The sequence below is a fragment of the Lissotriton helveticus genome, chromosome 3_1 (assembly GCF_964261635.1).
Source record: "Lissotriton helveticus chromosome 3_1, aLisHel1.1, whole genome shotgun sequence".
Classification (NCBI taxonomy): domain Eukaryota; kingdom Metazoa; phylum Chordata; class Amphibia; order Caudata; family Salamandridae; genus Lissotriton; species Lissotriton helveticus.
The window spans coordinates 1,479,769,629-1,479,793,033 of NC_136061.1; the positions used below are offsets into that span (position 1 = coordinate 1,479,769,629).

General features: G+C 49.5%; 1 protein-coding gene across 1 annotated transcript in view; it reads right to left on the reverse strand.

Moving 5' to 3' along the window:
* Nucleotides 1–23,405, reverse strand: part of LOC144823527 (40-kDa huntingtin-associated protein-like) — an 884,224-nt gene that overhangs the window by 629,960 nt on the left and 230,859 nt on the right. The window contains exon 5 of the mRNA XM_078682113.1: nt 5,723–5,791. Within this exon, the coding sequence (XP_078538239.1) occupies nt 5,723–5,791 (69 nt within the window). The remainder of the gene's footprint in view (nt 1–5,722; nt 5,792–23,405) is intronic.

The window sequence follows — 23,405 nt, forward strand, 5'->3', positions numbered from 1 at the left end:
GCTGGGAGGCGGGAGCGGGGAGGGCACAAAACAAAAGGGGGCGTGGCCGCTTGGACAGCGGCGGGGAGCGGGGTGGGCACAGGGGGACAGGAACAACAACGAAGCCTGGCAGTGGCAGAATACAGAAAGGCAAAAAAAGCAGTTATAAAAGGAAAAACAAGGTTAAACACAGAATTAGCGCAACACACGCTCGGAAAATACTGAGGAGGGTCTGGGAACAGAGAGGCATCCCAACGAGGCTGCAGGAGCAGAGGGCGGGGGGCACACACACAGCTGGTGGCCGTGCGGCGCGGGGGTGTCCTGGGACAGGCTAAGCATTATCACAGTCTCGTGGTGTAATGGGTGCACGCCGTCCCTCCATGTAACCCAGCTCATGAGACAGAAGAAAGGGGGGGCCGCACCAACCAGCCCCAATATCCTGTACCAGCACAGCGTCACCAGTGTGGCGGGGGGATGACCACTTATGCACAGGGAGGGGGGGGAGGGGCTCAGGAGGAAGGAGCCCAGCGCTTAGTCACAGCGTCCCCCAGGGTCACAACACCAGCACTCACAGGGGGGGAGCCACTGCACTCCTCTCAGCCTCACCTTCGATCTGGCAAGCCACTCCAGAGGAGCATGGGTCCGCTGCGCAGCCACCACCAGATTATGTCTTTGCGTGGCTCCTCAACCGCTCCGGCTACCTCTGAGGAAGCCTCCCGCTGCGCCGGTGCTCCGACGCGAGACAGGTCAACACCGACCACTGCTGGGCGCAAGCACGCCCGGTCCAAACACCACCACGGGGACCTCCACCGCTGCAATCATTTCCAGGCCCAAAGCCGGGGCCTTGCGTGGGGGCCGCCACCGGAAACAGACACTCACGGCCCGCCGGTCTCCAGGCCAGCTCGCGGCACCCAGCTCTTAGCGGGCCTCAGGAAGGCCAAGAAATACCGCAAACTGCAGGAATGTGCCGAGGGGCACCAGGCGCCCGCCAATCCTCGTCGAAGGCTGCTCTGCCAGTTAGAAGTGTCAGCCGCTGTCTCGCCACCATCAAAGAAGGTAAGGAAAAGGTGGATTTGTGCACGGATGTGAAGACCGGGCCCGAAGCTCGTCGCTTATGTGACCTCCATCTTGGGCTGCAGACCACGCTCCCCTTCACGCCTCCTGTACTTGCATTGTGAAGTCAGGGAAAAGAGATATGTCTGATCCCTCGTGAAGCAGAGAACCCAGTTCACGGGCTTTATGCAGGGCTGCATCTTAATCCCTGTAGTTCAGGAATCGCGCAATTGTAGGCTGAGGGGGTGCCCCAGGAATTGGCCTGGGCGCCAATGAGCAATGCTTACGTTCTATGAGAAATAGCTCTGAGAAGGTGTTCCTGACGAAGATCAGCAAAAATGGTCAGGCGATTTAGTCGATGTTTCTTAAATAATTTTGCCCGGCGTTAAACGCCTCTGATACCTTATGAAGATTATCAAAATAAAGAGGCAGGCGCTGGAGACAGGAAGACAGGAAACACGTTTTATTCCGACGGAGCAGAACACATCAGATCGGACAACAAGGTATCGTCTCGAGGTGCTCTCTGACAGCCTCTCTGAGACCTGGTCTTTTATACACTGGTTTATGACATGTGACCGTTCTTTATTACAATAAAGACATTGTGAAGTATGAGGATGACATCCCCGGCACCCCCCTAGTTCCGGCCCACTCCAACATATGACAACAGTAGAGGCCCTTACCCCCCCATCCAACAGGAGGGGGCTATCACGCAGCTGAGTGTTTCGCCGATTCCTTTGGAATGTGTGCGCCTGATCGAATCCCAAGGGGTGGGGAGGCCATGATCAATAGTAGCTTCTTTGAAAAGGGTCGAGTGCATACAGTAGTGGGCAATAAACTGTACCCTCAGGCCAAGGGATGACCAGCGGTTCGTACAGACAATCGGGCTCAGAGGAAGGGGTCATCAAAGGAGAGGTATTCATGGAAGGAGAGGATCAGTGTGATCGGTGTAGATAATCGGAAGGAGGTGTTGGTCAGGCGCGGGGTGTGATTCCTAGAGACAGAGTCATGTGGAAGAGGAGGTCATGAATTGTGCATGTGAGAGCGGGGGCAGCCAGGGTGCATGGGGGAGGCTTGCAGGGACAGGGAAGTGTGCTGAGGATCGATCGTGAACAGGGAGACCATGGTACCTAAAATGGCTGTCGTGTATGTTCATACGTGAGTCTGCAAGATGGTGCAGATGATGTTCAGTACACGAACTAAAATTCCACATTCCAGCCCAGCAGTGTGACAAGTAGTTGCTCTACATACTGCTCCATATTGCCAATGTTGGATGATTCAGCCACACCTAAAATGCGAATGTTGTTCCACCTTGATCTTGCTTCAAAATCTTCGGCCTTCGCTTGCAGCGCAACTGGAATTTTGTCCCTTTCTTTGTCAGTCACTGCGTCAGCACGTATGACATCTTCCATGTCGGATACGCGTTGTTCCACAATATCAAGCTGTTCCCCATGCTTTTTCGGCCGTTCTGACATGCAATCCATTCGAAAAGACAGTGCATCAAATTTACTGTTCATTTTTTTTTTTTATGTTTTTATTTGCTTTTTTATGATGCATAAACATAACAGGCATGTCACATAAAACCATCCTCCACATCCCTCCTTCCATCCACCCTCCTCCCGCCAGTCCATTTACCCCTTGTCGTCCTGACAGGACTATACCTTACTTTTCCATGAATCCATATAGTGCAGAAAACGTTCCAAAGCCGCCCCTCACGCAACCAGTGCAGCCGGGTATCTCCTCCTCTCCTATTCACAATCCCCCATCTAGTCCATGATATTGTCTCCATCTTCCCCATACTCTATTGAATTTCTTTGGGCACCCTCTTGCCTTGCATGTGACCCTCTCCGCTGCCATGTATAGATCCATGCCCCTTCTTCAGTCATCTAACCTCGGAGGCATGGGGGCCCCTCCACGCCCAGGCCACGTCCTTCTTAGCCACCACTAATGCTAGAACTACGAAAATTAGGAGTGGGTGACTCAAGTCTACATTGTTTGTTATGCCCAGCAGAACCAATTTAGGGTCTATGGGCAGAGTGACCTCCAGCACCTCACTCAACTCCCCGAGAACCTCAGCCCAGTATGCCTGTATTATGGGGCACGTCCAGACAGTATGGTAAAAGTCCCCTTGCCCCTGACCGCATCGGAGACAATTTGTGTCGCTACCTCGCCCCATGCGGTGCAACCGCACCCTGTCATAATATACCCTGTGCAGGATTTTATATTGAATAAGCCGCAAACTGGACTAAATTGCGACTTCCCTTGGATGCATCAAGGCTGCCTCCCAATCTACTGTATCCATCTCCCCCACATTTTGCTCCCATGAATCTCTAAGCTTTACCAACCCATCCAGCATATTATTGATTAGTGGTCCATAGGTCAGGGAAAATGTACTGTCTATTTTTGAGAGACTTTGTTGTATAGTGCAGAACGCATGTTTCACATCAACATCCGCCCCCGCTTCCGGGTCATCAGAGGCATTGTCTTGCTCAGTAGAAGTGGGGTCCCTTGACCTGGGGGGTTTGTGCAAGTCAAAATGCAGTTTGGACTGGAGCTTGCCCGTTTTGCCCATGATGTGAGGATAAATACGGGGGTAATGAGCTGTGCAGGGTTTCTTGTTCGTCTCGAGGCAAAGCTTTCCGGGGACTCAATCTTATTGGGGTTTCAGGGCTGTGCTAGGCTGTGGGATCAGTCTCTGCGCCCATGCACTGCAATTTGTACAGTTCTCGTGAGAGTCTTTTCTTTACTTGCCGTTTTCAGCATCGAACATTTCTGCTCCGAGACAGAGATTTGTTCTTCCTCTACTTCAGCTTTGGCTTCCGGCACGTTGAATTCTTCATGGTCGGAGTCTTCTCCGAAAAGATCGACAGTGGAGCTGCCTTTTTGATGCATTTCGTGACGTTGAGCCCAACGGTCACGGAGCGCCTTCTTTGATCGAAATGATTGGCACGTGTCACAGTCCTTCTCGTCGTGTTCAGGGGATAGACAGCGATTGCACACTTCAGGCAAGTTGGTGCGCGGAAACTTAGCGCGACACCCAGGACACAACTTAAATGGAGTCCGTTCCATCGACGGCTAGCGAGCCTGACGCGAGTAGGGCCGATGGCCCTCTACAAGTATTCCGAACAAAGGTCTTTGACTTGAAACGATACGTGGAGAATGGGAAGTGCGTTCAAGAAACAATACCTTTGAGGGAAGTGGAATGCGCGCCAGGGGGAACCCGAGAAACGGTGTTGAACCGTAGTGCAGCCATTCACGTCTGAACCGAATGGCGGAAAAAATAATCTAACAATGGAGTCGATGCCCATGCCCACTATCACCGAAAGGAGGAGTTACCATACCTCGTGACTGGAAAAGACTTCTTCGAAAAAAAACAACTTGCAAACATCCGGACCCAACACTAGATGGCAGGAGTATGCACAGCATGTGATCTTCAGCTCACATGCCTCGAACATTGGGTTTTTGGTAACTACATATATTTGTCATAAGTAACCTCATACACTTAAACATGTATGAGAACCGCAATGCGTTCCATTAAATGGCATGTAATCTGTGGGATACTGTGCACAAGTGCTCGTGGATTGGTGAATGACGCAAGTAACACGTGAGTAAGTACGTACAGCAACAGGAAGGGCCTGTTGGAATGTTTAGGCCATCATCAGGACCAGATTAGACTTATTTTTATGGCAGTGCTGTGGGTAAGAATAAACGCACTCAATAGTAGACCGAGTGGAGAGGAAAAAAAGAAGGGGGAAGGATTTTGGATGAGCCCAAGGGGGAAGGTGAGGACAGTTTAGTACGTAGCGAACAAAAGATAAGAGCAGAAGGATAAATGCGTGACTAGGCTGCAAGAAAAGTAGCAGGACAGCAAGCCAGTTGTCCCTGCCTGTGATCGGGGATGTGCGTAAGCGCAGGAGCAGCCAGAGGGAGTAGCGACAACTTACACGTAGATTGAGATGGGTGGCCCATTTGTAGTCGTGCGGGTTCCTTTAATTGGTCAGGCTGAGTCAGGACACATCCATCTGAGGAAGGAGATGGAAGGGTAAGGGAAGCTGGTAAGGGATAAAGGAAAAGCTATGGAGTAGTGAGGGTAGAAAACTCACAGATCTGGTGGAGCCACTTCGGACTCCATCTACGTTTAAGTCGTCGCTACTCCCCCTGGCTGCTCCTGCGCCTCCGCGCATCCCAGATCACAGGCAGGAACAACCAGCTTGCTGCCCTGCTACTTTTCTTTGAGCCTAGTTACGCGGCAACCCTTATCTTTTGATCGCCACATTTTAAACTGTCCTCACCTTCCCCTTTGTGCTCATGCTAAATCCCTTTTCTCCCTCCCCCTCTTTTTTCCCTCCCGACTCGGTCCACCACTGAGGGTGTTTATTCTTACCCACAGCGCTGTCATAAATATAAGTGTAACCTGGTCCTTCTTGTGGTTTTTATAAACTTAATAACTGTTTCAATAGATAATTGGATTTTTTTTAAATCTATGCAAAAATTGACCATTATACCATGCATTGAATGTTAAAAATAACAAGTTCCATTTTTACAAATTTGTCTTTTTAGAAGAAAAGTTTATTTACATATATTTTGAGAAGTGTGATCCAGGATACAGTACATGGGTGATAGATACAAATGGAGATCCCCTGAAGAAGTAGTTTATGTTACCACATTAGAATCATTACTGCGTTTTACAAACCTGCAGGGCATTCCCAAGCTCCAAGCACAGGCTGGCTGCCATTACTGGTTGGTTCAATTCAATATAAACCTAGCAGAAAAAACAGAGATTATTAACACTTTTGGTAACAAGGGTGAAAATGACTTCAGAAGTAAGAAACAAGAAGCACAAAGAACAAGTTATTTACTTTCGGTAACGATATATCTGTAAGAGACATAGGTAAGTTATGGATTCCTCAACTTAAAATTACCCCCAAGAGTCAGACTGGATCCGGAGAATTTCCTCCTCAGCAGTACCTCTGTGCGTCGATAGGTGGCGTCAGTTGACTCTGCGTTCCTCGTTGGCGTCGTGGTCGCCGAGATGACGTCGCGGTATCTACTCAGACGCCGCCCTCGCACACTGATCTCAGTTCTTTACACAACATTTCACACCAGAAGCGCAGAGCCATGCAAGACACTGACCACTGGTGCACAAAAACTAGAGCCCTGAAAGAGAAGTCCCTTACCCTAGAAATCAGTTCGCAGAATGGGGAGGATGGGTGGGGCGGTGAGGAATCCATAACAAACCTATGTCTCTTACAGATATATTATTACCGAAGGTAAGTAACGTGTTTATCTGAAAGAGACAGTTAGCTATGGACTCCTCACTTTACAATAGATACCCCAACAATACCAACCCCGGTGGTGGGTCTGTGAACCAAGTTCACACCAGAAAGTCCTGGAGAACTGAACGGCCGAAAAAAACGTCCCTCCGGACTTGGCTGTACAGGCAATAGTGTTTGGTAAACGTGTGCAGTGAAGCCCACGTAGCTGCCTAGCATATATCATGAAGGGGGACTCCACGTCCCAAAGCAGTAGTGGCTGCCGTCGCCCTGGTGGAATGGGTGAGCAACCCCACTGGAGGTTCCCTTTTCGCTTAGGAAAAGCAGATTTTGATGCAAAGAATGACCCATCGGGAGATGATTTCTTTTTGCACGGCCAGGCTTTTCTTGGCACCCTCATAACCGTCAAAGAGCTGGTCATCAATCCTGAATTGTTTTGTGCGTTCCAGATAGAAGGAAAGCGCACGTTTTGGATCCAGACGGTGGAGACTTTCTTCCTCTTTTGAAGGAGGCGGAAAGGTTGGCAAAGTGATGGGCTGTCCTATATGGAAAGAGGTAACCACTTTGGAAGGAAAGAAAGCCTAGCGCAGAGGACAACCTTGTCCGGATGAACAGCCAGGGAAGGAGGCTTTGAAGAAAGAGCCTGTAGCTCACTCACCCTGCAAGCAGAGGTGATGGCAACTAGAAAGGCAGTTTTAAGGGTTGAAAGTTTGAGAGGACAGTTATGTAGCGGCTCGAAGGGAGCACACATCAAATAAGTAAGAACCAGGTGCAAGTCCCACTGGGGCATCACAAAAGGAGTAGGAGGAAACAAATGAGTAATGTCCTTAAGGAAGCAATTTACAATTTTATTATTTATTTATTTGAAGAGTTTTATATAGCGCCGGGTAGACCCGGAAGTATCAGAGCGCTTTACATGAAGAATCAGCGAGTTATAGGTTATAAAATTGCATCAGTTACAGAAGCAAAGTATAAACATTGGAGACAAACAGTGATTACACAAAAACATGAGTTATTAGCGCATAGCATGGCCAGGATACACTTCTGCTGGGGAATGGAAGGTATAGGGGAAAGGTAAAAAGGGGTAAGGAAAGCAGATAGTGTCAAGCAGACTGGCAAGGTGGAAAGTACTTCAGGGGTACAAAGAAGCCAAAATGAGAGATAGACTAACCAGCTGGGGACTGACAATCCCCCAAAAAACATCCAGTGGAACGGTGAAAGTATAGGATGAGAGGGGTGTGGGAGACCTAAGGGGGTGGTAGACTAAAGGAAAAAGGTCAGTCAGGCGAACAAGGAGTAGTCCAGCAGCAATGAGGATCGGTCAAAACCGGTAAGATCGAGGACCCATGGGAGCCAAAAGATTTATCAAGAAATGGCGGGCTATACAAAGATCAATCAAAAAATCATAAAGGTAGCTGACTCAAAGGCTCCAAGCGGGTATATGCAGAAGGGGAAAGGATTGCTGAACAGGAAAGAGATGAGGCGTCAACTATGCAGATGGAGGATTTCAGAAAGAAGTGTGGAGTAAAAGGGCATAAACGTCTAAGACACTGAAGAGGAAGTGGTGTGAATGGAAGTACATGAGGGAGAGACACTCCAAGACCACCTACCCCTTCCACAGATCTTATAATGGTTACCTAACAGTTTCATATTTTGAGAATCAAACCAGTTTCAATTATAATTATTCACAACAAAGTCATTATTGTTACTTATTTATCTAATCCAGATGACAAGCATTGGCAAAGCCAACAGGTACAGCTTGTTTTTAGTACCTGTAAGCTCTGAAATACTGGTTGGGTAGTGTGGTATGGGTAGCACAGGTTTTAAGTCTAAAACAATAGGGGACTTGAAAAGAGAAGGTTGGGCAGGCATCCGAAGGAAGGCCAAAATGGCTGAAAGATAGCCTTTGAGAGTGCCCAGAGCAGAGCCCTGCTGGGCCAAAGAAAAAATGTAGAGAACCTCTGTGAAAGGGAGGCAGAAAGGGGATCCACAGCCTATGCTGCGCACCATGCCACAAATGTGTTCTATCCACAGGCGTATACTGTTTTAGTGGAGGGATGCTTGGCTCCAAAGATAACATTACAGACTTCGGGAGGAAGGTCGAAAGCTGTCAACTGTTGCCACTCAATCTACACGCAAGGAGGTGGAGGATGGATAGGTTCAGGTGAAGGGCAGTCCCCTGCTGCTGTGACAAGATACTCCCGAAGAGGAAGTCTGATGGGAGGATCGATGGCCATGTGTAACATCTCAGGTTACCAGACTCTTTTCGCCCAATCCGAAACCACAAGAATGACTTGGGCCCGGTCGCGCTTGATCTTCTTCAGCACTCTGGGCAGAAGTGGTATAGGCGGAAAGGCATACAGAAGACCGCAACTCCACTCGCGACGAAAAGCATTGCCTAGCGAGTGCCTTCTTGGAAATTCCAATGTGCAGAACTGCTGACATTGCGTCTTCTCTCTCGGTGGCGAATAGATTTAAGCAAGGCTCTCCCACACTACTGAAAGAGACCTTGCACCACCTCCGAGTGAAGACCCCATTCGTGATCCATCAGGCAACTGCAGCTGAGTTCATCTGCCCTGGTGTTCAGAGAAACTGCCAGGTGTTGGACCACCAGGGATATGCCCTGATGTTCTAGCCATGTCCAAAGGCGGAGTGCCTCTTGACATAGGGTCCACAACCCCACCAGCCCTGTTTGTTGCAGTACCACATGGCGGTGGTGTTGTCCGTGAACGCCGGCACTACTCTTCCCCGGCACAAAAGGAAGGAATGCTTTTAGTGCAAGACGAATCACTCGAAGCTCCAAAAGGTTGATATAGAGCCCAGCCTCCACCGGGGACCAGAGGCCTCTGATTTCCGCCTCTCCCATGAGTCTGCCTCACTCCAGTACTGATGCATCTGTCACCACTGTGAACTCTGGTTGGAGAAGGGAGAGGGATCTGCCGTTGACCCAATCTCAGTTAGTTAACCACCACTGCAATTGGTGTGCAGTGCCCTCCAAGATCTGGGCGCAATCGGAAAGAGTCCCCTGATGCTGTGCCCACTGGAACTTCAGGTCCCACTGCAGAGCACACATATGCCACCTGGCATAGTCCACCAGCAGGATTCAGGAAGCCGTGAGGCCCAGTAGCCTCAGGATCATTCTGACCGAAACCCGGGATAGAGGGTGAAATATCCGAATCATAGCCCGAATATCCCATACTCGGGAGGATAAGTCAGAAACTGCAATGTGTCTAGAACCGCTCCAATGACAAGGAGCTTCTGAGACGGGATCAGGTGTGACTTCGGCACATTGATGGTGAACCCCAGTGAACGCAGGAGGGCGGCCATAGTCTGGAGGTGGGTGACGACAGCCTGGTGGCGAGCCCGCCTTCAACAGCCAGTCATCGAGATAGGGGAACACTGGAAACCCTGATCTGTGCAGATGTGCTGCAACCACTGCCATCTCTTTTGTGAATACCCAAGGGGCGCTGGTAAGACCAAAGGGGAGCACGGTAAACTGAAAGTGCTTGTGGCCTACCGTGAACTGCAGGTAACGCTGGTAGACGGGGATGTGAAAGTAAGTCCAACGCCACCATCCAGTCTCCAGGGTCGAGAGCAGACAGGACCTGAGCCAGTGTCAACATTTTGAACCTCTCCTTCCAGAGGAAGCGGTTGACGTCCCTAAGATCCAAGATAGGACACAGTCCCTTGTCCTTCTTGGGGACCACGAAGTAGTGAGAATAACAACAACGACCGATTTCTGGGGCAGGAACGCGTTCAATGACTCCCTTGGCCAAGAGAGCCGTGGCTTCCTATTGGAGAAGGGCCAGGTGATCCTCTGATATGCTATGGAATTGGTGTCCACGGAGGGAGGGGTAGTCTTGAAGGGGAGGGCGTAGCCCCTTCGGTCTATCTGCAAAACCCACATGTCCGACGGGACGTTGTGCCAGTGTGGGTGGAGGGGGGGGGGGGGGGCAAGAGGGGGTCCGGGGGTGGGGGGGGTGATGGAGAATCCTGCCACCCACTGGCAATGGATGGGCCTGAAAGGTCAGACTGGGAGGGTTTGCAGGCTGCTGCAGAGGGGGCACTGGTGGACTGGCCCACCCGCTGGCCCCCAACCCATGGCGGTGGGATCCACGTCCCCGGCCGCGCAGAGGCTGGACAGCATGCGTAGGCCTGTGGCTCTCGGTGGAACGTGGCGGCGAACCCCTTGCGGCGTAGCCACGAAAGTGGTGAAAAGCGAACTGCGCTGGGCGGGAGGTGGTAGCGAGGCCTAAGGATCTGGCCTTAGCCCTAGAATCCTTAAAGCACTCGAGCGTGTTATTGCCAAACAGGCAACGGCCATCAAGGGGCATGGCCAAAAGTGTTGCTTGGACATCCGCCGAAAAGCCAGTGGACCTCAATTAGGCATAGCGTCTCAATGCCAAGGATGTGGAAATCGTCCTGCTCAGTGAGTCGGCGGTGTCAAGCCCCCACCAGATGGTGAACTTCGCTGCGTCTCTCCCTTTGGCAACAGCCCAGGCCTCCTCCAGGTACTGTAGCAGCACCTGCGCAACCGTGTCCCACACCGAGCAGGAGTAATGGCCCAATAGACATGCGGTGTTCACCGACCGCAGTCCCAAGCTGGAGGAAGAAGAACAATAGTTACTTACCTGTAATCTGTGGTTCTCCAATATTGGTATCTTTCATAGATCCACATGCCAGAATCATTCCCCGTCGTCGGAGTGGGAGTCCCACGGTACATAAAAAAAAGCAATAATATGCAATAATATCCTTAGAAAAACTTGGTGACAAACAACCAGGAAGTAAAGTAGCCCCAGCTACCAGAGAAAAAACTTCCACACTCATGACTATCCTAGTCAATTTGTATAGTCCGGACTGCAGCCAATCAGGCGACAGCACCCACCAGAATGTTCTCCCCAGAGGCTCAGGCTCTCAGATTTTCTCGCACAGGAGTGAAGCTAAAACTTTCCAAGCCTAAAGCCTCTGAGGGGATGTGGGCGGGTTGCATGTGAATCTATGAAAGACACCAATACTGGAGAACCACAGATTACAGGTAAGTAACTATTGTTCTTCTCCAGTATTGGGGTGTCTTTCATAGATTCACATGCCTGAATCAGAGTAGATAGCAGTACCAAAAGAATGCTTGGAAGACGCCATTTGTAGCATAGTTTGTACATAGCAAGTATATACATTTACATAATAAATTGCCAACATTCATATATGCATGAATCAACTTGCAATTACATGAGAAAGTACTCAATAATAGGCATGGAATAAGCTTCTGGAAAGCAGTACAGAGGAGGAGGGAAACAGAGGCTCACCTTATCTGAAAAGATTGCGTAGAACCGCTTGACCCACTGAAGAATCCGCCTCGCTGGTTGCATCCAAGCAATAATGCTTGGTGAAAGTATGTCTGCTGGACCAGGTAGCTGCTCTGCAGATCTGCTGAAGGGGAACTCCAGCAAAGAGAACAGTTGAGGAAGAAAAAGCTTTTGTAGAATGAGCTCTTGGCGTGGTCTGTAAAGGTCTTCCCGCTTGTATATGGCAAAAATCAATAGCTGCTGAAATCCATCTAGCTATGGTTTGTTTAGACACTGCTTGTCCTGGTCGCATTTTTCCATAGGCAACAAACAGTTGATCAGATATGCGGATGACCGACGTCCTTGGCAAATAGAATTTTAAACATCTTCTGATGTCAAGGGTATGTAATGCCCGCTCCGCAAGGGATTGCGGATCAGAAAAAAAAGGTCTTTAAGATAACTGGTTTGTTAAGGTGAAAAGGCACCTTAGGCATAAACCTTGGGTTTGTACGTAGTATCACAGAATTGGATGTGAATTGCAAGAACGGGGACTTGACTGTGAAGGCTTGAACATCTCTGACTCTTCTGGAAGAGGTCAATGCCAGCATACCTTCCATGTAAGGAATTTTAAATCCACCTTATGAATTGGCTCAAATGGGTGGCGCATGAGCTGCGCGAACACTACATTAAGATGCCATGAAGGAGGTGGACGACGTACAGGAGGAAACATTCTGAATAACCCTTTAAAGAACTGTTGTATTATTCTTGAAGAATAAAGAGAGGTGGTCCCATCTTGTCTGTACCTTGAAATGGCAGCTAGAAAGACTTTCAAAGTTGCATGAGATAAACCTGATCTTGCCAGGTGCAAGAAGAAAGGCAATATCTGATCCGGTGTTGCCTGGAAAGGGTGAATCCCAGCAGATTGATACCAAACGCAGAACCTTTTCCATTTAAGCCTGTATGTTTTTATCGTTGCAGGAGCTCGTGCGTTAGCTAGCACCTCCTTACAATCCGCAGAGATATTCAGATGCGCAAATTCAAAGTGTTCAGGTGCCAAGCTGCTAATTTCAGAGAGGCCGGATCCGGATGGCAAATCTTCCCATTCTGGATTGAGAGGAGATTCGGTATTGATCGAAGCTGTATTGGTTCGCACTCCGAGAGGACAAGAAGTTCAGTGAACCAGTATTGGCGAGGCCACCTGGGGGCGATGAGAATCAGGCGACACGGTTCTCTCTTCATCTTCCGGAGAACCTTGGGAACCAACGGTATCGGAGGAAAAGCGTGAGCGTATATTTGAGACCAGTTGATCGAAAAAGCATTCCCCTGAGAGTCTCTGTGGGGATGCCACCTTGCAAAGAACAGGCATTTGCTGTTCTTCTTGGTCGCAAAGAGGTCTAGATCGGGATGACCCCACTGTTGGAAGATCCGATCCGTTGTTGTTTGATGTAGCTCCCATTTGTTGGTGGACAACGTTGATCTGCTGAGGGTGTCCGCCAAAGCATTTGCAATTCCCGGTACATGAACAGCCAAGATATTGATCCTGTCCATATTTCTTGGGCTTCCTGAGATAGAAGAGCTGACTTCGTTCCTCCCTGTTTGCTCAAGTAGTGCATACTTGTGGTGTTGTCTGTGCGCACCAATACTGTGGCCCCTTGAATGATTGCCCGAAAGTATTTGAGAGCTAAGAAGATGGCTCTTAGCTCTAGCATGTTGATGTGCCAGGCCTTTTGTTGAGGACTCCATCTCCCGCTGATCTTCAGCCCCTGAAGATGTGCTCCCTAACCTTCGAGAGATGCATCTGTGGTAATCGTGTAACTCGGTGCGTCTTGAAGGAACGCACATCCCTTCTGCAGATTTCTGTCTTGGGTCCACCAGAGAAAAGCTTCTCGCATCCGAGGAGTGATGTGAATGAGATCCTCGAATGAACCCGAGACTTGCAGTCATTGAATGTTGAGTTCCTCCTGCAGAGCCTCATTCTGAGGCGGCAATTTGGAATCAACAGGATGCAAGAAGAAACCATTCCCAAAAAAGACTTGAACTGGGGGGAGGAGCTTCGCGGGCATCCAAGATGGTCACGTGAGCACAGAGCTCCCGAGACCCGCGCCGCCCTTCGCAAATATCCTGACTATATCCTGATTCTGAAGATGGGCTTTTGACGGCGACCTTTGGCTGACCTCAATATTCTTTTCCAAATTGAAATCGGACGTCGGGAGCCGCTTTAACATCGACTCGAACTTTTACGGCCTGCCCCGGGACGGGGACGGGGGCTCTGCTGATCTTCCGGCCGAGGAGTAGTTGAACAACAACGGCCTGAGGGGTTCTCCCCAGGGCGGCCTCATTTCAACTTTCAGTTTCACTTTCCTACTCCGGGTTCTGCTTAACTGGCATCCTCTCAGATCTACCCCCGATCCGGCTTGATATCGCTTTACTGTTTAGTGCCCTCTTCTGTGAACGGCTGGTCTCCTGCCCTGTTGGCATTTTTCGTTACTTTGGCCCACTATCGTATACTTTTGGCTTCATTGAGATCGGCCATTTTTACCAGGTCCCGAGGGCCCCTCCGGGGCGCTGTTTCCAATATGGCCACCAAACCGGACACCGAGAAGCGCAAGACGAAAACGCCTCTCCGAGGGGGACAAACTCAAACCAATGTGATGGATCGCTATACCCATCCTAAAGGATCCCCCTACGGCACTGGCCGTACTCCTGAAGACCCCATGATGGATTCTGCGGCGCTTACGGAGGTTTCGCTTCAGGACGTCATGAGCGCCATCACCAGTATGAAGGCCTCCATGGGACAACAGTATGAGGCCCTCGCCTCAAAGATTGATACGGTGGCGGTCGATGTCACGCTGATTAGAGCGGACCTGGCGAAGACCAATGAGAGGGTCAAGGCGTTGGATTTGAAGACCTCCAGCCTGACTACTGATGTCACGGACATACAGACTGAGATCGGCAACTTGCGTTCTTCGCGTGACTTGATGGCACGTCGGCGAGGATTCTGAAAGTAGGGCCCGGCGCAATAATATATGCATCGTAGGTGTTCCGGAAAATCCCGAGGACGCTCCCACCGATCTCATGGTGGAAGACCTGGTCCTGAATCACCTCGCCCCCGCCGGACTCAGTAAATTCTTTGCGGTTGAACAGGCCCATCGATCTCCTGGCGGGAAGCTGAAGCCGGGTGCCCCCCCCCCCTGAGACCCATCATTGCCAGACTCTTCCACTTTCGGGACAGGGACGCTATCCTTTGAGCTTCTCGGGAGGGCGGCCCTGTGAAATTTGAAAACACCACTGTGAACTTCTATCCCGACTTTACTCCACTGGTTCAGCGGCAGAGAATGGGGTTTCAGGGAGTGAAGCGACGGCTGCGCGATTTGGGCCTTAAGTATGCTATGTTGTTTCCAGCCAGACTTCGGATCTAATATGAGGAACAAACGTTTGTTTTCGATCGTCCGGACAATGTCAGTGACTGGCTTGATTCCTTGCCGAAAAGGGATAATCGAACTGAGCACCCCGGTGGCGCCGACGGCGGCTCGCCGGAGCAAGAGTGACATTGTGGTTCCCGACGTCTGAACTTTCCACCTGTTTGTCAGCTGAGTTTGGATAATTGTTCTTTCGTTCTATTTTAGGTTGGCCCGAGGGTGGCGGGGGTGTACAAGGGTCTCTTCCTCCTCCTGGGTTCTTTGTGTAGATTAGTTTTATGGTGGGGCGACAGGCACACTGCAAGTTGGGGAGGCTTTTGGCAGGGGTGCAGGGTGGGGGGTGTTGTACCGGGTTCAAGTTGGGGGGCGGTGGGGGGGTGTTTGTGTGTTTGTTTCTTTTCACAAGGCATTGTATTGTTTTCTCATTTGCATCCATCATTGGGTCTCGTGGGGGTTGTGCTCTGTTTCCTTCTCGGGGATGGGGGGTAGTGAGTTGAGGCTGCTGTCTTGGAATGTTAATGGGTTGGGAGACGGGATAAAACGTGGGGTGGTGCTGCAGTTCCTTAGACGTCACTCCCCCGATATTGTCCTTTTACAGGAGACGCATTTAATTGGTAACGCATGCCAGGCTATGAATAGACGTGGATACCGCCTGGTCGCTCACTCTGGATTCACCTCCGGCTCCAGAGGGGTGGGCATTCTAGTCCGGTCCTCTCTCCCCCTTGAAATTGATGAGATAACACTCGATGACAGGGGGCGCTATGCGGTGCTCACTGGTAGATGGGAGGGTAAGACACTCTCTATACTCGCAACGTATGTCCCTCCGGGCCTGCAGGTGTCCACCTTTGCTGACCTTGGGAGGCTCATACTGGGGCTTCCTGAGGGTCTTTTGATTCTGGGCGGAGACTTTAACTCCGTGGTCTCTGGCATTTCTGATCGCTACCCTTCCAGGGATTTACCTAGGTCTCAAATGTAGTTGAGTGATTTGCTGGAAACCTTTGGACTCGTAGACAGTTGGAGATTGATGCACCCCACGCAGCTGCAATACACTTTTCACTCGGGGGCCCATGGTAGTCTCTCCAGGTTAGATTATTTTTTAATGCCAGCATCCCAATCATCCTCCGTTAGAGAGATTCGTCATCTTCCCAGGGGCATTTCTGATCACTCACCCCTGTGGCTTTGTGTTGAGACTGGAGTGGGTAGTGAGGGTAGAGTGGCTCCTATAAACCCCTGGTATCTTCGCAATCCTAAAACCCGCTCTGAACTGATAAAATCTATTGACCATTATTTCAATGAAAATGTGGGGTCTGTTTCTTCCTCTGTTTCCTTGTCGGAGGCTTTCAAGACGGTCATCCGTGGACATTCTCTGTCGTTGATTGCTGCCGCCAAGAAGGCTAAATATGAGGAACTTGTACGCCTTGAAACCGACATAACTGTGCTCGAGAGTGATCTTGCAGATGGTGTTACTCGTTCTAAATTGCATTTCCTCAGTCTGAAACAAGATGATTATAGAGCCCTTGTGACCGATGCGGCGAAAGTGATGAACAGAGAGCAACAAGGCAGGATATATGATGTGGGCGACAAGGCTGGTAAACTGATTGCGTGGCTGGACAAGAGAGAAAGAGTGCATCGTGTCGTTCCTGTGATTGAAAGGTTGGATGGTGAGTGTGTCACTGACTCGGCTGGTATAGTTGAATGCTTTGTTGACCATTTCCGAACTGTGTATGCTTCGGTCAGCGATGGGGATGAGGCGGATTCCCAATTGTTGTTGCGGGACATTGCACTGCCTCGCATTTCTGATGATGATAGAGATCTAATGGATGCGCCTCTTACGGTAGACGAAGTTGCTATCGCCATACATTCCCTTCGTTCTGGTAAGGCAATGGGCCCTAATGGTTTGCCCATCGAACTGTACAAGCTGCGTCTCGACAAAATGGCGCCTCGTTTAAGGGGTATGTTTCTTGAGGCTTTCGACTCTGGTTCCCTTCCCGTTGATCAGCGCTTAGCTACCATCGTTGTTATCCACAAGGAGGGTAAGCCGCGCGATCGTTGTGCCTCATATAGGCCCATTTCATTACTTAATGCCGAACCCAAAATACTGGCCAAATTGCTAGCTAATCGATTGATTAAGGTGATTAGCGACTTGATCCATCCGGATCAATATGGTTTCATCCCACACCGGAATACTGCCCTTAATCTTCGGAGACTTCACGGAGTTCTCGCGAGAGCTGAGACTCTTACTGAGCCGGCTATTTTGGCCCCCTTGGACGCCACTATGGCTTTTGACACGATAGAATGGCCTTATCTTTGGGCGGTTCTTTCCAAATTTGGGTTTGGTCCGACATTCATCGCCTGGGTAAGGCTCCTCTACGAGCGGCCCCTGGCCCAGGTGGTTGTTAACGGGAGGGTCTCCAGTGTTTTTACACTTGGGCGAGGCACTCGGCAGGGTTGCCCGCTGTCCCCGTTGCTCTTTGCCCTTGCCTTAGAACCATTGGCGGAGTGGCTCCGTTGGGAGCCTTCGATGAAAGGCATTCGGTGGACTCCCGACTTTGAGGATCGAATTTCGCTATACGCGGATTGTAGTGTAGTTCCTATTATCCCAATAGGCTCTGCGCATTGGAATAATACCTTCAATAGTATAGGCCTAGACCAGACGTTAACCAGGTCTACTACTGTCGATATTAGACTTAAAGTTTTGGGTTTGCCAGCTAGCTCAGAGTTCACTAGAAACTTTCTCGAATAGGCAAGGAGGAGTTGAACCTCCCTGGATAGACAAGAAGGGATTTAGTTTCTGACAACCATAGAACATGACAACTTTGCTCTCCCCTAATCAAGAGTGTATCTCTAGAGTCGTGTGAAAACAAAAGACGACTTATTTTACTCAGTCAGTACGTGCATTCTTAGTCTCACCAGATTGTAGAGAAAAGGAAGAGACGGGCGTGTTCAATAAAAGATGTTATTTATTGATCAGTCTCTTTTCTCATACAAGAGAAATGGATCGATATTATTGCAATACTTATGGTTAAGTAAAGTGCATACAATAAAAGCAGAAGTATAAAATAATACTGTAAAAACATTGATATGGTTTCTAAGCCATATGAAGGTTAAAATGAATAAAATGAATACATACACATTTACATTTGACTAATCGTACTCAACTGGTGTTTCTGACTACGCCTACCCCGTGTACCTGACCTAAGCCTAATACGTGGGCGGGAATAGAAAGTTACAGTTTAAGTTAAGTTTGTTTTGCCAAGTGACTGACTAAAGAATTCTCTGCAAGGGGTTATACAGTTCTGTACCTGGAATCTAGGATGAACGAGGGATGGTATCTCTCGTCTCTGGTCTCGATATTCCAGGCTGCCTGCGAGGGCTACCCGGAAGCGCCGGAGCTGGATTTCTCGGCAGGAGAAAGCAGCGTCTCGTTCTCAGCGCGTCAGGAAAGGCGGGGCTGCGCCAGCGGGGTCTGCTCTGCTCTGGGCTTCGGCAAGTCTGGCTGCTCCGATCTCGTCACCACCGCGTGTGTTTGCATAGGGCAATATCGGTAATATTTATACCTTTAAGGTGCCGAGATTGACGTAAGGATGGACATAGATACGTCAATAAGGATGTCATACGACCTGGTCGTTAGCACATTCTTTTGCTGAAGTTCTCGGTGAAATCAAAACAATGGCCGCAGGGTTTTTCCCAGGTCTGTCATAGGTTTGATTTGTTTTGAGAACTCCGTATGCCTTATCAGGGGCTGGAGGAATATCGCTTGTCTAATTAGATGGCAAGCGTTATGACCTAATCAGATAACACGTTCCTGTGCCGTAGTGTGGCTTTATCAGATAACGGTTCCTGCATCATGGGGGTTTTCTGCCTCATGGGATGGCTGCTAGTTAACTTGTTAACCAGAATAGGGTCAGGAATAGGGGGATCGATACAGAACCTGTAGGAATACATCACAGGATGACATCCTCCTATACCTTACGTCCCCTCAGAAATCCCTCAATGTGCTCTTTGACGTTTTGACCTCTTTTGGTCGGAACTCGGGTCTCATTATTAATTGGGCTAAATCATGTGTTTACGTTTTGGCAGGTTGTCTTCCTCCTCTGCCTCGTAGATTCCCAATTCAAGTAACTGAGACTGGCTTCAAATACCTGGGGATTTATGTCACTTTGGATCCTACAGTTCGCTATGAACGCAATTTGCTGCCCTCTCTCCAACGGCTTAAGCTTGACGTTGCACGATGGCGTCAGTTGCCTGTCGCCACTGGGCCGTGCGGCTCTTTTTAAAATGATGTCGCTGCCCAGATTTTTATATGCACTCCAGAACTCTTTTGACCCCATTCCTTCGGGTTACTTTCGTGAAGTGGAGAGCCTGCAGGGGCGGCTGATTTGGGATGGACGTGCGCGCATTGCTCTGTCTAAACTTACGCTTCCGTGGTATGATGGAGGCATTGCCCTCCCAGATATCAGGCGCTACTATTGGGCTTCTCAATTGAATGCGATCAACCACGCAACTTACGCTCCCGGTCCTACCCCGGCCTTTGAAATGGACAAACATCTTTTGCCAGGTGGGAATTTCAATAGGGCGCTATATTCTAAGGGGCTTTATAGAACATTGGCCCGGCCTACTAAAATCGCTGTACGAGTGTGGCATGATGCGAATGCGGCCTTGGGATGGTGTGATAGACTGACCCGCGCAACACCATTGTACGATTCTGAGGGTTTGGGCAACTTGTGGAGGACGAAAGGCTTTGACAAATGGAATATGATTGGCCTAAGCAAGGTGGACGACCTCTGGTCTAAAGGAAATGTTAAGACCTTTGAGGTGCTTAAGACGGAATATGAGCTTGGAGACAGGGAATTTTTTAGATATGCTCAGGTGCGTCATGCCCTGCTGTCAGTCTTTGCTGTGGGGACTGATATTCCTGAATCCTCGCCTCACGAGGACCGTATTCTGGATGGCTACGTACCTGATAGTACAATTTCATTGATCTACAAAAAGCTGATCAATAATAGAGCTGATCTGCTTGTGCGCCTCAGAGCTTTATGGACTGACGATGGATTGGAATTGGATGACGAGGACTGGCAATCTGCACTGTCCTCGCCTAAAGAGGTTGCCATACCTGCCCGCCTTCGGTTCGTCCAACTTAAGATCCTTCATCGTGTGTATGTCACTGGTCCGAGTCTGGTTCGAATGGGTTATTCTTTGGATGGGCTATGTAAGCGCGGCTGCGGCATGACTGGCACCTTTCTTCACATTCTATGGGAATGTCCCGAGGTGGCTGAGTTTTGGTCCCGAGTGCATGCAATTATGGAGAGGGTCACGGGGGTTTCGCTTCTGCCCGAGGCCCGGCGCTGTCTCTTGAATGTGTGGGAACCCAATGATTATAATATTGCACAGACCAGCTGGGCTACCCTTGGCAACATGATTGCAAAGAGGGATATTGCACAGCTATGGGGCTCCCATAGATCACCCACTGTATTGGCATGGAAGGAGAACATGGACTGGTGCATGTTTAGGGAAAAGACCGTGTACCTGTCACGGGGCAGACCCAAAAAATGGAACAGAATTTGGTCACAGTGGAATGCTTATCGTGGAAATGTATGTATTCCCCCACAGGATCTTACCCTTGATATTCCCTCGTCCCCCTAAATGACATTCCAAATAATTTGCACCACTTTTATATAGTGCATTGTCTCCTCGCTGCCCCCCCTCCTCGCTATCGATTTTGCTTATTTGCATGTACTGTACTGTTCAGAGCTGCGCCCACATGGACTCATGATCGCCTTACTGTTCTATGCCTTGTGAACTGTGTTATGTTGTTTTTTGTTAAATTCAATAAAAAAAAATTTTTTAAAAAGACTTGAACTGTCGGACTGAAACTGACCTTCTTGACAGCAACATTTGAGCCATGTTTTGTATTTTTTCTTGCCTTTCGTCCGATATGAAAGCACGGACCAGTTGTGTGTTCAAGGTTGCTCCCAAGAATGTCTGTTTTTGGGACGGAACAAGGCGTTACTTGTTGAGAATGATAGAGAGTCCCAATGATTGGAAGAGAGACAGACATCGCTGTACATGGATGTTTGTGTTTGAGAAGGAACTCGCCTTGATAAGGCAATCGTCCAAGTAGGGAAATCTAGGATCTGTAATCCACTTCCCCTTCCTCTCGCTCCTCATCCTCTGATGATTGATGCTCCTCAGGTTGATGAGAAGCTTCTGGCGAACGAGGTGCTGGCGACTTGAATTCGGATGTGGAAGCTTGAACCACAGGTGTAGGTGGTACCGAATCCGCTGACTCAGATGGCGGGAAACACCGGTAATAATCATCAAGCATGTGCTGAAGATTAGTCAACAATGACACAGGCATCTGGGCTGTTGGAACACTAGTGATGGGTGACATCACCTGTTCAGGTGAAAGTGGATCATCCTGATTCTCTTCCTGGTATTTGATGAGAAGTTCTGAAGGACTAGTAGCTGCTCCAAACCTACCATCCAAAACAGAGTCATCATCACTGTCCTACTGAGTCTAGCAATTTTTCAGGGACCTGTAAAGGTACTGTACAAGGTGACAGGTGCAATGGAGTTAAAGGTTCTAGTCCAGAACCGCGCCTTTGTAACAGGGAAGGCTTCGCCGTAGACGGCATAGATGTTAATACTGTAGACGGTGACCAAACTTGCATTGCCGTACATGTAGATAGTTGAGGCGTCAACGGACCCGTCGACTGAGGCATAAGCCCCGACGATGACAACGTTGACGAGGGGGTCGTCGACGATATAGTAGTCTTCGACGACAATGCAGTCTTCGTCGACGATGCAGTCTTCGTCGGCGATGCAGTCTTTGTCGACGATGCAATCTTCGTCAACGATGCAATCTTCGTCAACGATGCAATCTTCGTCAACGATGCAATCTTCGTCAACGATGCAATCTTCGTCAACGATGCAATCTTCGTCAACGATGCAATCTTCGTCGACGATGAAGTTTTCGTCGGCGATTTGACCATCGACGATGCAGGCTTCGTCGACGTCGAGGAGGTCGTAGACGAGGACAATGATGAAGTGATCGTCGACGGAGGTGTCAACGATGACGCCGTCGTCGACTGAGTTTTCTTAGACTTTGACGTCGACGGGGCGTCGACGATGGCAGGTGTAGACTCCGTCGATGAGACAGGTCTTACTGAGACATAGACCGACAGAGAGGACGCCGTTATCATTTCAGGTTTAGGTGAAGAAAAGGTTACCGTAGATGTAGATGTTGCGTCGACGGGAAACTTCGTAGACGAAGGGTCTTCTTCTGCGGCAGAGTCTTCTCAGATTCTTGATCGATTTTCTCGGGGCGTGGATGGCAAAGGTTTGCTCTTACCAGGGGGAGTAGCCTTAGAAGTGGTACGCCTCTCTGACCCCTTAGAATGTTGCGGTCCCCTCACAACCTTGGCTCCAGGAGAAGATACCTCCTCAGTAGCTCTCTTCCTAGAAGCTGTAGTTGATCCAGAGGCAATACTGCCTACCTCAGACAGTGGATTATCTTGATCCTTGAGCTTCTGTAGCCACATAAGTAAGCGGCCCTCTCTGTCCCTGAGGGTCTTTTGAGGGAAGGTCCTACAAATCTTGCAGTCCTTCACCTGATGGTCCGGGTACAGGCAGTAAATGCATTTCTTGTGGGGATCTTCTTTGAAAAGCCGGAGCTTACCACAAGACTCACAAGGCCTGAAACAAGATTTCTTAGAGGAAGAAATCCTAAAGAAAAGAAATCCTGAGAAACTTGAGAAGAACTGAGCAGAGCTCAGGGAGACTCCCTTCACACGACGTGTGGTAGAAAATCTGAGAGCCTGAGCCTCTGGGGAGAACATTCTGGTGGATGCTGTCGCCTGATTGGCTGCAGTTCGGACTGTACAAAATGACTAGGATAGTCATGTGTGGACGTTTTTTCTCTGGTAGCTGGGGCTACTTTACTTCCTGGTTGGTTGTCACCAAGTTTTTCTAAGGATATTAATGCATATTATTGTTTTTTTATGTACCGTGGGACTCCCACTCCGACGGCGGGGAATGATTCAGGCATATGAATCTATGAAAGACACCCCAATACTGGAGAAAACATCTTCTTTCCAAGGTGGTCCAGCTTCTTGGATTCCCTATCAAGGGGTGCGTTAGGGAATGGGCCCTTGGATGTTGAGGATTGGACTGCCAAGCTCTCAGGGGTAGGATAGGAAGACAGGAAAATGGGGTCGCCCGGGCTGTGGCGTTAGGAAATCAACCTGTCCACAAGAGCCCCTGTGTTGGGCGTGGACCAAGTGCCCTAAAGGATGTCCGTAAGGGCCTCATTAAACAGCAGCAAGGGCTCTGAGGAGGCCGCTGCCGGTTGAAGCATCTCTGTCAGGAGGTTTGTCCTGACCGCCACCGTAGAAAGCTCAAGG